Source organism: Equus caballus, chromosome 12 (assembly GCF_041296265.1).
Source record: "Equus caballus isolate H_3958 breed thoroughbred chromosome 12, TB-T2T, whole genome shotgun sequence".
Lineage (NCBI taxonomy): Eukaryota > Metazoa > Chordata > Mammalia > Perissodactyla > Equidae > Equus > Equus caballus.
Window position 1 is genome coordinate 49,342,481 of NC_091695.1, and position 14,809 is coordinate 49,357,289.

General features: G+C 64.7%; 1 protein-coding gene across 1 annotated transcript in view; it reads left to right on the forward strand.

Moving 5' to 3' along the window:
• The first annotated feature begins 1,480 nt into the window (after positions 1-1,480).
• Positions 1,481-14,809, forward strand: part of LOC106781129 (mucin-2) — a 34,082-nt gene continuing 20,753 nt past the window's right edge. Inside the window, exons 1-28 of the mRNA XM_070230342.1 lie at positions 1,481-1,596; positions 2,706-2,976; positions 3,943-4,057; positions 4,435-4,525; positions 4,608-4,717; positions 4,905-5,115; positions 5,427-5,552; positions 6,160-6,277; positions 6,396-6,534; positions 6,620-6,730; positions 6,813-6,882; positions 7,024-7,161; positions 7,250-7,414; positions 7,851-7,945; positions 8,332-8,458; positions 8,842-9,097; positions 9,244-9,296; positions 9,436-9,536; positions 9,972-10,123; positions 10,441-10,579; positions 10,890-11,000; positions 11,086-11,265; positions 11,403-11,642; positions 12,161-12,317; positions 12,555-12,686; positions 13,388-13,535; positions 14,115-14,158; positions 14,549-14,746. Coding sequence (XP_070086443.1) covers positions 1,521-1,596; positions 2,706-2,976; positions 3,943-4,057; positions 4,435-4,525; positions 4,608-4,717; positions 4,905-5,115; positions 5,427-5,552; positions 6,160-6,277; positions 6,396-6,534; positions 6,620-6,730; positions 6,813-6,882; positions 7,024-7,161; positions 7,250-7,414; positions 7,851-7,945; positions 8,332-8,458; positions 8,842-9,097; positions 9,244-9,296; positions 9,436-9,536; positions 9,972-10,123; positions 10,441-10,579; positions 10,890-11,000; positions 11,086-11,265; positions 11,403-11,642; positions 12,161-12,317; positions 12,555-12,686; positions 13,388-13,535; positions 14,115-14,158; positions 14,549-14,746 — 3,874 coding nt within the window. The 5' untranslated portion in view covers positions 1,481-1,520. The remainder of the gene's footprint in view (positions 1,597-2,705; positions 2,977-3,942; positions 4,058-4,434; positions 4,526-4,607; positions 4,718-4,904; positions 5,116-5,426; positions 5,553-6,159; positions 6,278-6,395; positions 6,535-6,619; positions 6,731-6,812; positions 6,883-7,023; positions 7,162-7,249; positions 7,415-7,850; positions 7,946-8,331; positions 8,459-8,841; positions 9,098-9,243; positions 9,297-9,435; positions 9,537-9,971; positions 10,124-10,440; positions 10,580-10,889; positions 11,001-11,085; positions 11,266-11,402; positions 11,643-12,160; positions 12,318-12,554; positions 12,687-13,387; positions 13,536-14,114; positions 14,159-14,548; positions 14,747-14,809) is intronic.

Below are 14,809 nucleotides of genomic sequence, written 5' to 3' on the forward strand. Positions count from 1 at the left end.
GTGTCAGGCCAGGGCTCAGATCCCAGTTCACACTTACTTCTGGTCGCTGCCTCTGCATCCCATGCCCCCCATCCCCTGGGCATCCCCGTTGTCCAGGGTCTCAATAGCTGTGGAGATGAACCCCTTCCCACTCACCCCTGCCCCTGCAACTTGGGGACCAGTGGATTGGAATTCGAGGCTCCCCCCACCATCTGAACTTGCTGTCCACTCTCTTGCTGGCCAATGTCAGAAGCCAAATTCAGGATGCGTGTCTGTTTTCTGGAGGAAGAAAATATAGGGACGGGAGGGCCCCTGACCTCAGTTTACCCTCCTGGTGCACGGTGGGGCCTGCCTGTGCACTCCTGGGCTGGTCACCCTCTTGGCGGGGGGCAAGGGCTGCCTTGGCTAGTGGCTTCCAATGTTGGGGCAGGTACAAGTTCAAACGCCACACCATGATTCCTCAGGGCATTTCCAGACAGGTTTTGGGCTCAGCTCGAGGGTCTGAGATTCATCAGAGGCCACAACTCCTCTCTTTGGGGCAGGACCCTCCCACCGTGAGAGGTGTGGCCCCGGGGAGCCCAGGCAGGCTGTCCCTGCCCTCCAGCCCCATGTGGCCAGCACTCCGCTCTCCCCACACATCCTGGGGAGGCTGGGGTTGGGCAGGGCCTGTGCTGGGGGTCGGGCCGCCTCCCTACCAGCAGCAGCCCTGAGGCCTGTGCATGCCCGTGGCCATGTCTGGGACCCTTACCCCGTTCCCCACGGGATGGTCACTCGTGGCCTTGAGCCAGTTGCCCTGTGGCCCAGAGGACCGATTCCATAAAGCGTCACCTGGCTGGGTTCCCCAAGTTCTGATTACAGGTAATCCAGGGACTGGCTCAGCTTGGGGAAAGGAGGGGATTAGAGGGTGGGCTGGAGCCGGGGGCCCCTGATGGAGCTCAATAAGCTGCCAGCTGAGATGGGCTGGGAGCAGAGCCCACACTGAGATGGGGTGGCCCCCGGGACCCCACAGGAGCCCACACCCTCCCTGCCTTGGGGGGCTGGGTGCAGGGAGGGCAGGACCCCTGGTGGGGGGCGGCTGGAACCCAGGCAATCTCCCAACCAGGCTGAGCAGCTGGCGCTGCCCGAGCTCCGTGGGGCATTGGACCCGGTGTGCTGGGGGCCGTGGGGAACAGCAGCCTGCAGGACAGGCTCCTGGCAGCATCTCCCACCCTTGGGCCTGGGCCCACTTGTAGCGGGGAGGAACGAAGTTCCGAAGTTCAAGTTCCCTTGGGTGTGTGTCGGAATTGGGGTAATGGGTTTCCGTATCCTGAGGAGGGTCCCTTTTACCTAGGGAGCAATAAAAAGATAAACCTCAGATAACCTGAGTCAATATTTCCTCACGGCCCAGGGGAGGCCCCCACAGCTGTTTCTTGATAATCTGGCTAAGGCCCCACCCACCCCTCGCCCCTCCCCTGCCCTTCCGCTCTCAGACCGCCCTGCGGGGCATATAAGGCCCGGACCCCTGTCCCCTGTTGCTCTCCCACACCAGCCTCTGAGCCACCATGGGGCTGCCACTAGCCCGCCTAGTGGCCCTCTGCCTGGCCCTGACCTTGGCCAGGGGCGAGGAGCTGCGGAAAGGTGAGGGGCAGCGGGCAGCGCTATGGGCAGCACGACCTGAGGGTACAGGACATCCGGGGCAGCCCAGCGCAGACGGTCCTACCTGGGAGGAGGAGGTGATCCTCCTGTGCCAGGCTTTGGGGCAGACTGGCATCTTCTGGGGTAGATGGGCTGGGTCCAGCTTCCTGCAGCCCCCACCCCTCCTGACTTTGGGTGGAGGGAAGGAAGGAGAGAAGGAAAGAGGGAAGGAAGGAGGGAGGGAAGATGAAAGGGGATAAAGAGGAAAGGAAGAGGGAAGGAGTGAGGGAGGGAAGGAGGGAAGGAAAGATGGAGGCAGGAGAGAAGGAGGGAGGGAAGGAGGGAAAGAGGGAAAGAAGGAAGGAGAGGAGAGAAGAAAGGAGGATTAGGAGGGTAGGACAGGTGGTCTTGGGCTCCCTTCATCCCTTTGATGGCAAGCACCAGGTTGGAGTATTTCCAGGGGGCGATACCAGGTAGAAACACCTGAGCCGGGCCGTTGTCCCTGGGTGTTGGGGAGGCAGGTCCCATGGAGTCTGGGAAGACAAGGCCAAGATGGCCCCTTCTGCCGATCAGGGCGTTGGGCCGACTGCTGGAGGGGTGGCTTTAGCCAGAGAAGACTGAGAATGTAGGATGGGGACATCTCCGTCCCAGAGGGCTGTGTGAGAAAGCCACTGGGGGGGCCCTCGGCCTGTTTGGACGGACACGAGATGGGGACCCTTGGAGAGGTCCAGCACGGCCCTTCTGCTGGATGAGGGGTGGCTGGGTGGGGCATCGAGTGGATGGAGTGTGGCAGTGACTGGGGGTTGGGGGGCACTGGGCAAGGTGGACAGGGCACTCAGGGAGCCTGAGAGACCTCTGCCCCCACTGCCTGCTGGGCCAATGGTCGTTTGCCTTGCCAGGCTGGGGTGCAAGGGCACAGCACGGGAGACATCCTTTCATGGGGTTGAGACCCCTGGGCAGGGCGACGACAGTTGGCAGAGGCCCCTCCTGCAGGACCACCTGAGCCGCTTCAGCTGCCTCTGGAGGATCCTGAGGGTGGTGGCCGGGCCGGGGCCTGGGGACGAGCCTGGGGGCGGCCTGGGCTGCTCACACTCCGTCCTGTTGCTCCCCAGAGGGCAGAACGCGCAACCATGGCCACAACGTCTGCAGCACCTGGGGCGACTTCCACTACAAGACCTTCGATGGCGACGTCTTCCGCTTTCCCGGCCTCTGCGACTACAACTTCGCCTCGGACTGCCGTGACACCTACAAGGAGTTTGCTGTGCACCTGAAGCGGGTCCCGGGCCACGAGGGGGGCAGCCCCCAGGTCAAGTACATACTGCTGACCGTCAAGGACGACACGGTCTACCTCACCCCCAAGCTGGCTGTGCTGAACGGGGCCATGTGAGTGTGGTCAGGTGGCGTCCCGCCCACATCCTAGAAAGGGGGCCCTGTGGCTCCTGTGAGCAAGCAGGAGCCTGGCCAGCCCCTACAAGCCCCTCTCCACCCCAGCACAAGGCTAAGGAGAGCACTGGGGTTTGAGTTCAGGTCATTGATTCATTCAGCAAACACTGATGAGCCCCATGGGTGAAGGACCGGGGAGGGGGCCTTATTTCTCCCACAGTCTTACAGCTCCATGGCTCGGAGCCCACCAGGCTCTGGGCATGTGTGGGGGACAGGTGGCCATCCTGGTGGGGGAGGCCTGGCAGCCTCTGGGGAGGAGGCCCTGTGCCCTGCTGTGCCAGGCTAGAGGTACAGATGCCCTCCGGGGGAGGGCCTGTGGGGGCGCCCAGCCCACCACCCCAGCCTTCGTCCCCCATTGTGTCCGGAACAATGGAGCCTAAGTGCATTCCTGCCTGGCGGCTCCCCACCTGCAGGGTCCGCCCTCTCCCTGTGCCAGGGGATCTTGTTTCCCCTGGAGGCTGCAGCCCTGGCAGCCAGCCCCAGTCTCAGGGTGGGGGTGGGTACAGGGCCCACGGAGGCAGAGTTTGGGGTGAGCACAGAGCCTGGGCCCACCCTAGGTGGTGGATGGAGAAGCCCCTCCCCACTCTCAGGGCTGTCATGCGGCTCCTGCCCAGGACAGACCTAGAGGAGGGGGTGCAGAGACGGAGAACGGCAGGCAGGGTATGGCTTCCTGTGAAGGACCCCGGCCAGCACAGGTGGAGAGGGTCTCTGGTCACTGCTGAAGTCCCCCGAGAGGGAGGACAAGGCCTTTCATGACCACAGGGCCGGAGCTGGCCTGGCAGGGCTGGCTGAGAGGCTGAGGCCAGGCCACCCAGCCCACAGCCTCAGTGGCCTCTGTGTAGCGGAACCCCTGGGCCTGGCTGGGCAGGTGTGTGGGCTGGCTTGTGACCCTGGTGCACCCCCCAGGGTCAGCACCCCACACTACAGCCCTGGGCTGCTCATCGAGAGGAATGACGCCTACATCAAGGTCTTCTCCCGTGCTGGCCTCACCCTCATGTGGGACCGGGAGGACTCGCTCATGGTGGGTGCCACCCCAGCGCCACAGGGCCCTGGGGGCCGAGGGGACTCCATCAGACCTCTGGGACTCCAGGGCAGCAGAGGGGAGCCAGTGGTCCCATCCTCACCAAGAGGGGGGTCCAGGGTGGGCTGGGAGTGTTGAGCGGCCCCTGTCTGCTGGTGGAGAAGGCTGGCGGCAGAGGCGGGGCCACGCAGCCTACCCTGGCAGGGCACCTTGGGGGCTCGGGTGGTGGGCCAGCCCTCCCCATCTCCCAATCCCCTCCTGGTCCTCAGTGATGCCAGGACACCCCCTGGCTGATCCCAGCCCTCTTGCCACTCCTTTCAAACAAGTTGTGGGTGCTGCCTGGCCATGGCTGCTCACCTGCTCTCTTTTCCCGACAGCTGGAGCTGGACAGTAAATTCCAGAACCACACGTGTGGGCTCTGTGGGGACTACAACGGCCTGCAGAGCTACTCCGAGTTCCTGTCTGATGGTGAGGGCCTCCTCGGGGGCTTAGGGGGCAGGTGTGTGCAGACTCCCGGGTGCCCCTCGCTGACCGGCTGTGCCCCACCCAGGCCTGCTCTTCAGTGCTGTCCAGTTTGGGAATATGCAGAAGATCAACAAGCCCGACGTGGTGTGCGATGACCCCGAGGAGGGGCGGACCCCTGAGTCCTGCTCTGAGCACGTGAGTGGCTGGCCAGAGACCCCTGCCCAGGGGAGGAGCTGTTCCTGGGTGGGGACCCTATGGGAGCAGTGCCCACCCCATTCCCTAGAGGGCCTTGTGCCCGCTGGTCTCTGCTGGGGACCCCCGGCGGTGTGGAAGGGAGGAGGGTGTGAGTAGCCCCCGCCCACCACCCCTGTGTGCCCACCAGCGCGCTGAGTGTGAGAAGCTGCTGACAGCCGCGGCCTTCAAGGACTGCCTGGGCCTGGTGCCGCTGGAGCCGTACGTGCAGGCCTGTGCGCAGGACCGCTGCCAGTGCCCCTCGGGCGCCTCCTGTGTCTGCAGCACCCTGGCCGAGTTCTCCCGCCAGTGCTCGCATGCCGGCGGGCGCCCCGGGAACTGGAGGACTGGCACTCTCTGTCGTAAGCGCCACGCGCGTGAATCGGGAGGGCGGGGACCCAGGGGCACGTGAGGGATGATCCACCAATTCATAGGGAGCATTGAGGCCGGCAAGCCCAGGGCAGGGCAGCCTGGTGCCCTGGACAGCAGCCTCGTCTCTGCCCACCCTGGAGGCGGCCTCGGCTTTGGCATGGGAGACAAAAACCATCGGGGCCAGAGCCTAGAGCCCCCTGTGTGCACCCCACGAGCGGGCGCAGTCCCTCCAGCTCCCATGCCCACTGCCCTCCACGCTTGGTGTGAGTGCTGGCTCAGGGGCCGTCCTCTGCCCTTCTAGCCAAGAGCTGCCCCGGGAACATGGTTTACCTGGAGAGTGGCTCGCCCTGCATGGACACCTGCTCACACCTGGAGGTCAGCAGCCTGTGTGAGGAGCACCGCATGGACGGCTGTTTCTGCCCTGAAGGTGTGCGCTGGGCCACCCACGGGCGTGCGGGGGTGGGTGGGGCACTGCCCTGTTGCGGCCCACCCTTGCCGAGGGGCCCTGGGACCAGTGGCCTTGGGTTTTTGGCTGCACCTGGGGGACAGCCATGCTGGGACGGTGGTGCCAGGTGGTGGGGGGCAGCGATGGCACAGGAAGCGAGGCACGGTGCCCCCACTGAAATCGAGGGACGAGGAACAGGGAGAAAGGGCACAAATGCTGAAGTTCCCACCTCATTCACACACGATGACGGCTTCTGGGAGTCTGGGGGGAGGGAAGCCTTCCTGGTTGTCACCCCTCGACAGACCTCCTCCTGTCCGGCCCACGGAGCCTGGAGGACCCCAGAACGGGGCTGGACTCTCAGGCCCCCATGGCATGCCCCTGACCAGACACTGTGTGGGGACCATGGTGTCGCCCAAAGGACCAGAAGTGCTTGTGGGAGGGAGGCCTGGCTGGCAGCCCCCCCTCGGGGATTCCGGCATCTTCCTGAGGCTGTCCCACGGCTGTGGCTTTGGCAATGGCAGCCCCATTGTGGGGAATCTGGCACTTTCCGAGGCCAGTGAGTGTAACATCCCGCCCGGCGCTGTCCCAGGCACCGTGTACGATGACATTGCGGGCAGCGGCTGCATCCCCGTGAGCCAGTGCCACTGCAAGCTGCAGGGACATAAGTACGCGCCCGGCCAGCAGATCACCAAGGACTGCGAGCAGTGGTGGGTCCCGGGGGCTGGGGCTGGGGGCCGGATTGTAGAGGGTCCTGGGGATCTGGGCTGGAGAGCCGGCGGCCTAGGGGAAGCAGCTCGGACTGACCCTGGGCCCCACTGCCTATAGCGTGTGCAATGCCGGCCGCTGGGTGTGCAAAGACCGGCCGTGCCCCGGGTCCTGTGCGCTGGAGGGCGGCTCCCACATCACCACCTTTGACGGGAAGAGGTACACCTTCCACGGGGACTGCTACTACGTGCTGACCAAGGTAGGTGGGCCCGGCAGGCAGGCACGTGTGGGGAGCTGGCTCTCCCTGCTCCCCTGCTCGTTCAGTGTCTCTGCCCTCCCCGCAGAGCGACCACAATGACTCCTACGCCCTCCTGGGCGAGCTGGCCGTCTGCGGCTCCACGGACAAGCAGACCTGCCTGAAGACGGTGGTGCTGCTGGCCGACAAGAAGCAGAACGTGGGTACCCCGCCCCTGCCCTGCCGGCACCCCCGGGGGCTCCATGGCCCTTAGCCCCACCGTCCCTTGGCCTTTCCCTCAGGTGGTGGTCTTCAAGTCGGATGGCACTGTGCTCCTGAACGAGCTGCAGGTGAACCTGCCCCACGTGGCAGGTGAGTCCTGCTCAGCGGCCCTGTTGGTTGGGGTGTCCCCCTGCAGCACCAGACCCTCTTGCTGAAGATGGTGGTCCCGGGGTGGGCCTGCCGAGCAGCCCCTCTCTGCTCCTCACTGCCCCTCCCCTCTCCACCTGGCAGCGAGCTTCTCCATCTTCCAACCGTCCTCACATCACCTCATCGTGAACACTGCCTTCGGCCTCAGGCTGCAGGTCCAGCTGGTGCCGGTCATGCAGCTCTTCCTGACGCTGGACCAGGCCGCCCAGGGCCGCGTGCAGGGTGAGTGGCCCCGCCTGCTCACCCCACAAAGCCCCACGCAGGGCCTGCTGCGCCAGGCCCTTCCCAACCTGGTCCCTCGGCCCCTCAGGCCTCTGTGGGAACTTCAATGGCCTGGAGGGCGATGACTTCCAGACGGCTGGCGGGCTGGTGGAGGCCACGGGGGCGAGCTTCGCCAACACCTGGAAGGTCCAGTCGAGCTGCCCCGACAAGCTGGACTGGCTGGACGACCCCTGCTCCCTCAACATCGAGAGCGGTGAGGCAGATGGGGTTCCCGGTGGGACGTGGGGGTGGGTGGAGGTGAGATGGCCTGCCCCGTTCGGGGCCCGCCTGCTGCTTTCTGCCACATGTCTGGTTTATGGTGGCCCATGATGGCAGGCCACCAAGTGACCTGGCAGAGGTACTGGACCTGCCAATGGCTGGGTGGTGGCCCTCCTCCAGCGACTGGCCTGGTGCCATGACAGGATACCCTCCCACCCGCTGTGCTGCCTAGCTCGTCCTGGGAGGCAGAGAGGGTGGGTGGTCGGTGCCCCTGTCTCGTAAGAGGCACTGTCCTGCGCTGAGTTGGCCTGGAGGGGGACCGGCTCAGTCCACAGTGGGTACAGTGTCTGCTCCAGCCTGGGCCACCAAGCAGCCAGACTCAGGGCACTTGCTGGAGGGGCCACCCCTGAGGTTCTGACCGGCCTCTGCAGCCAACTATGCCGAGCATTGGTGCTCCCTGCTGAGGAAGACGGAGTCCCCCTTCGGCAGGTGCCACTCGGTTGTGGACCCGGCCGAGTACTACAAGGTGGGTGGGACCCGCACCTGCACTCCCCAGCCCCTGGTCTGTGACAGGAAGGTGTGCCTGGTGCCCCTGGCTGAGCCTGACTGGCTGCCTGTGAGGCTCCTGCTAGGGGCTGCTGAGTGTGTGTGTGTGTGTAAGCATGTGTGTGAGTGTGCATACATGTATTGTCTCTGTGCACAGGTGTATGTTTGTGTACATGTGTGTGTGGGCATGTGTGAGTGTGTGTACGGGTATGCGTTTATACGTGTGGAAGTGGGAGTTTAAGCGTGCTCACGTGTGTATATGTGTGGGTGCACATATACTAGTACGTGTCCGGGAGTGCTTGCACACGTGTATGAGTTCCCAAGCCCAGCTCCCTCCCTCACTGCCCTGCCTCGGTTTATCCCCAGAGGTGCCTGTACGACACGTGCAACTGCCAGAACAATGAGGACTGTCTGTGCGCCGCCCTGTCCTCCTACGCCCGTGCCTGTGCCGCCAAGGGCGTCATGCTGTGGGGCTGGCGGGAAAACATCTGCAGTGAGTGCTGTCCCCTGCCGGCGTCCTGGGCTCGGGGTCCTGGCTTCTCCATGGGGCAGGGGGCTGGCTTCAGCCTTTGTTCAGCCACTGTCCCCGGTGGCAGCTCACCCTGAGTCCAGGGAGAGGGATCGGTCCACCACCAGCGGGTGATGCGTCTTCCAGCTTCCTCTGCCAGGAAGGCGGGAAACCGGCGCTCGGCTGCTCCCCGCTTGTGGGGAGGGGTCCGAACTGTGGCCGCTGCCAGTTTGCCTGGACAGGGAGGCACGTGTGGTGGGGCACCTGTGCAGCCAGGGCGGCCCCAGGATGACAGCTCTGCTGGCCGCCTGCGGGGACGTGGCTGGGGCCGTCCCTTGCGCCCTCACGCTGGCCCTGCCCCTCTGCAGACAAGGACGTGGGCTCCTGCCCCAACTCGCAGATCTTCCTGTACAACCTGACCACCTGCCAGCAGACCTGCCGCTCGCTGTCCGAGGCCGACGCCCACTGCCTCCAGGGCTTCGCGCCCGTGGACGGCTGCGGCTGCCCCGACCGCACCTTCCTGGACGAGAAGGGCCGCTGTGTGCCCCTGGCTAAGTGCTCCTGCTACCACCGAGGCCTCTACCTGGAGGCGGGGGAGGTGGTCTTGAGGCAGGAGGAGCGGTGGTGAGTGGCCTGGGGCTGGGAGGGAGGGAGGGCATGGGGGTGGGCAGGGCCAGCTCTACCTGGGGGAGCCCCCATCCCCACTCCTCCCCACAGAGTCTCTGGGCCTGTCCCCAAAGGGCCCCATTCACCTCCCACTCTCCCTGCAGCGTGTGCCGGAACGGGAGGCTGCACTGCATTCCAGTCAAGCTGATTGGCGAGAGTAAGTGAATGCGGCCTGAGCCTGGCCCCCTGCCCCCTGCCCCCTGGCCCTTGGCCTGCTCCCCCTACCCCCTCTCCATTCTGCCTGAGCCCGCCAGCCATCAACTTCAGCTGAGCTGGGGTGGTCCCTCTGTCGGCAGCCTGCAAAGCCCCTAAGATCCACATCGACTGCAACAACCAGACCGCGCTGACCATCCGGAACCCCCGTCCCCTCAGCTGCCAGACGCTGGCTGCAGGCTACGTGAGTGCTGGGACCACCGTGGAGGGGAGGGTCGAGCCGTTGTGCCCGTGGAGGGGTGGGGTGTAGCTGGGGCAGCCTTGGCTCCTGCCCTGACCCTGAGGCTGCTGTGCCAGGTCCTGAGGACCCATGAGGCTTGCTGACCCCTCCTGTCCCTGAGGCCTGGTGGTGGCCTGCAGGCCCCGCTTAGCCTGCCGGAGTCACAGGGGCCAGACTAGGGGCCCCTGGCAGGCAGCACTCACGTGTCTCCCTGCCCAGCGGTGGAGGTGCCCAAGGTGGAGGCGATCCAGGGGTGGGCCAGACAGAGGGATCAGGGGTCGGGGGAGGGGGAGGGACACAAGAGGAGTCTGCAGGGTCAGAGGAGGGGCCAGGCAACGGCAGCCAAGATCCCGGGCCTGGCATCTAATGCCTGAACCCCGCTCCGCCGCCACCCCACAGTACCAGACAGAGTGTGTGAGCGGCTGCGTGTGTCCCGAAGGGCTGATCGACGACGGCCGAGGCAGCTGCGTTGTGGAGGAGGACTGCCCCTGTGTGCACAACAAGGGCTTCTTCTCCCGCGGGGACAAGATCAAGGTGGACTGCAACACCTGGTGAGTGGCCTGGCCCGGCTGCCCTCCAATTGGAGCGTGTCCTGCAGGCCAGGCCGAGGGTCGGGGTTGCTCCCCATGGGGCCAACCGGGTCCTGCAGGGCCACGTGGCCCTCCACCTGGTGGGCAAGCCCCAGGCCAGTATCGGAAGGGCGCTGGGGTGGCACTTGCTGGGCTGGTGCGGGTTTGCAGGCATCGTGCATGAGCTGCCTGTGGAGGTGTCTGGACTGTGCCCTGGCCTCGCCCAAGCCACCCTCTGAACAGGGCTGTGAGGCCCTGGGCCCTGTGGCGCCTCCAGTCCCCTCTCCTACTCTCCTCAGTACCTGCCAGAGAGGACGCTGGGCGTGCACCCAGTCTGTGTGCCACGGCACCTGTGTCATCCACGGGAGCGGCCACTACATCACCTTTGATGGGAAGTACTACAACTTCGATGGACAGTGCTCCTACGTAGCCGTTCAGGTGAGGCCAGGGCACCCCCAAGGCCTGCACCCACTTGCGTCTTTGCTCTGCTGGTCCTGAGCTCTCAGTGGAGGCTCCTGTGGGTATGAGGGGCCAGCCCTTCCTCCACCCTCCCATCCAGTGACCCTCCCTCGGGTGCATGGTGGGTGTGGGTGTGCATTGAAGGCACTGGAGGTGGGTGAGGTCCCTCATGTGGCATGGTTATCCCCTCTCGACAGAGGAGGGGCTGAGGCTCAGCTGGGGTGGGGCTCCCGGGGGGGGTCACCTATGGCCTGGCTGGCCTGGCTCATACCCCACTGTGGGCCCCCAGGACTACTGCGGCCAGAACTCCTCGCTGGGCTCCTTCAGCATCATCACTGAGAATGTCCCGTGTGGCACCACGGGCGTCACCTGCTCCAAGGCCATCAAGATCTTCATCGGGGTGAGTGCTGCCCATCCCCAGGGATGTGAGGGTCCTTGGGGACCCTTGGACCTGGCCAGTGACCGGGCCTCTCCCCTGGGCACAGAGGACAGAGCTGAAGCTGGAGGACAAACACCGCGTGGTGATCCAGCGCGACGTGGGCCACCATGTGGCCTACACCACGCGGGAGGTGGGCCAGTACCTGGTGGTGGAGGCCAGTGTTGGCATCATCGTCATCTGGGACAAAAGGACCACCATCTTCATCAAGCTGGCCCCCTCCTACAAGGTACGCAGCCTCCCCTGCCCACGAGGCCTCTCCAGGGCTGGTCCTGCATGCACACCGGGCCTCCCAGGCACAGCGGGGCCGTACCCCTCCCTCCCTCGAGCCCCCTCACGAAGCCCCCGGGTCGCTGGTCTCTGCAGGGCACTGTGTGCGGCCTGTGCGGGACCTTTGACCAGCGCTCCAACAATGACTTCACCACGCGGGACCACATGGTGGTGGAGAGCGAGCTGGATTTCGGGAACAGCTGGAAGGAGGCCCCCACCTGCCCGGACGTGAGCGCCACCCCCGAGCCGTGCACCCTGAACCCACACCGCCGCTCCTGGGCCGAGAAGCAGTGCAGCATCATCAAGAGCCCGGTCTTCAGCGCCTGCCACAGCAAGGTGGGGTGGGGCGCGAGTGGCGGGCACGGGAGAGGCCGGGCGCGGGCAGCATCTACCCGCCTGGTGTGCACACTGGGAGTCAGTCGGTTGTTTCACCTCTAGCTTCAGCGCCTCCTCTGTGTCCTTTGGACTCACGACCAGAGGTCCAGCTTTCCCTCTGAGAACTCTGGCTGGACCCCCAGCCTCCTGTACCTTCCAGGATGGAGAAAGGGCACACAGCTTCTAAGACCCGATGGTCCTCAGCTCCAAGCAGTGGGGGCGAGGGAGCAGGTGCAGGGCGGCCCGTCTTACGGCAGAAGACCCTGGGGTCCTGAGGGTCTGTGTGGCCAGAGTTGGCCAACCATGTCTAGACCTCACCTGTCAGCCCCACTGGAGGCCTGGGAAGCTAAGTGCTGGGTGACGGCCCCTTGTCCCAGGAGTGGGGCTGGCCTCGTGGTCCTGAGGTCCTCTGGCCGCAGGGGGAGGCCTGGCCTCATGGAGCAATATGGGCCCAGGACACATGGTGGCTTCTCCCCTAGGTGGACCCCACGCCCTTCTATGAGGCCTGTGTCTACGACTCGTGCTCCTGCGACTCGGGCGGCGACTGCGAGTGCTTCTGCTCTGCCGTGGCCACCTACGCCCAGGAGTGCACCAAGGAGGGGGCCTGTGTGTTCTGGAGGACGCCAGACCTGTGCCGTGAGTGTCCGCCCGTCCTGGGCCTGGGTGCCAGTAGGGTGGGTGGCGCTCCTTACCCCTGCAAGGGATGGGGTGTATGTGGTCCCCTGCCTGCCTCCCCCAAATCAAGGATCCAAGTGTCCTTCCTTGGGGCCACTGTGCTGCCTGGGGTGGCAGGAGGGAGCTGGCCCCTCCCGGCCTGTCCCCCGACCTGGCCTCGGCACTCGCCGAGTCTGACCTCAGCTCCCTCCTCCCCAGCCATATTCTGTGACTACTACAACCCCCCGCATGAGTGTGAGTGGCACTACGAGCCTTGTGGGAACCACAGCTTCGAGACCTGCAGGACCATCAATGGCATCCACTCCAACATCTCCATGTCCTACCTGGAGGGTGAGTGGGGCCTCCTGGGGAGCAGTGGCCTGGCTTGCCCTGCTGTCCTGGGGCCAAAGGGCAGTGTCCTCTGTAGACCCTTGGGGTCACCCTGAGAGAGGTTCTGTGGGGGCTGGGGACCCTGAGTCCCAGGGTGGGCCAGGTTCACCTTCTGCAGAGTCTGTTTGTTGATTGCACCGTGGGCTTGGAGACTGAGCTATGACCCCGCCCTGTGAGGGGGAGGCAGAAAAGAAGCAGGTTAACAGGCACCGGGTGTTGCCAGGAGCAGAGAGTGCTATGGGGACCTGCAGAGCAGGAGGAGGGGGAGGGAGGTTTCAGAGGTGGGTCTGGGAGGCCACTCCATGCCTTTGAGCTGAGAACCAGCGACATGAAGGACTGAGCCGTGAAGTCTGGGGAGGGAGCCTCCTACCTCGTGGGAGGGACGATATCAGGTCAGGGGCCCAGGGTGCAACCCTCGAGGCTGGGCAGGGCCTGCCTGTCCCTCAGCAGGTGGGCAGGACCTAGCTGTCACTTTGGCCATGTGGCAGTGTGCAGGGCCCAGCTGGGGGGATGCAGGTCCCTGCCTTTCCAGTCCCTGGCCTTTCCATAGGGACATCCTGCAGAGAAGGACCTGCCAGAGTGGGGCCCATGGGTGGGGTCTGGTGGACATGGGGTCCTCCACCATGGTCCAAGCCCTTTGCCCTGTGCCCTGTGCCCACCAGGCTGCTACCCCCGGTGCCCTAAGCACAGGCCCATCTATGACGAGGACCTGAAGAAGTGCGTCAGAAGAGACCAATGTGGCTGCTATATCGAGGACACCCACTACCTACCTGGAGCGTCTGTTCCCACGGATGACATCTGCCAGTCTTGGTACCTAGGCTCACATCATAGGGGACATGGGGGAGGGCAGCACATACACAGGCACACGCACACGTGCTCACATGCATGTGCCTGTGACACGGCCACACACACCCCTACAGGTGCACATGTACCCACGAGCATTCACATCCATGCATCCACGCACAGGCACACAACATGTTCACGTACACAGAAGTGGACACAACACACATGCTCTCACACACGCACACCTCTGGGTCACACGTGCATGGATGCACATGCACACACTCACACACAGGAGCCACGGCGTGGGGACCAGCCTCCTTCTGGGGAAGAGGCAGGCCTTCCTTCTTGGCATCCCTTCTGCATCCAACTTTTGCCTGCCTCGCCTTGTCCCAACTCTGCACAGTTAACACGGGTGGCTCCTCTGGGGTGGGTCTTCGGGGCAGTGCCCAGGGCTTTGGTGGGCCTGAGGTGCGTGGCCACAGGGGTTGGCATCGGGTGCGTGGTTGCAGGGGGCGTGGCCTCAGGGTGTGGCAGGGAGGGTGGAGCCTGGGGAGAGGTGACTTTCCTCCTTTCCTGGGGTCTGAAGCTCTAGCACTTCCCTTCCAGCATGTGTACCGACTCCTCGCAGGTCATCTGCCAGCCCGAGGAAGGTAAGCTGCCCTCTGCGGCTGGCCCTGAGGCGGAAGGCCGGGCCCCACTCAGAAGAGCCCGCGGCTGCCCTGTCCCTGGACCCTGGATGCTCAGTCTCCTCCTCTGCCGCGTGGACCCCGGGGGCCCTTCCAAGCTCAGAGCTGCCTGATGGGCAGCAGCCCCTTGGGGCTCACATCCTGATGCTCCCCGTGGCAAATGCCCTCCTGTGACCCAGCTTCTCCGTCCTGATGGGGGTGCTTAGGGTTCTGGGGTGGGGTCCCGATGGGGCATTGGTTTGCCGCTTGCTAGAGACAGGGGACAGCGCACCTTTCCCTTCTTGGGACAAGCTGGGGGTTTCTTGTGAGTCTTGCTCCCAAAGTGTTGACGTCAGCCTCGCTCCCATCCCCCAGGAAAGATTCTCAACTACACCCAGGACGGCTGCTTCTGCTACTGGGAGCTATGTGGCCCCAACGGGACGGTGGTGCAGCACTTCAACACCTGTGGGTGCACCTCTACACCCTCAACCTCCTCCATACCCACCAGCACGACCCCCGTCACCTCCACCACCACCACCACCATCACCACAACCACCTCCACCTCCAGCACAGGTGAGGCCCCCTTTCCTCCTGGGGCTCCTGCCTCCTCTGCACCCTGAGTCCAGCAGCAAAGGC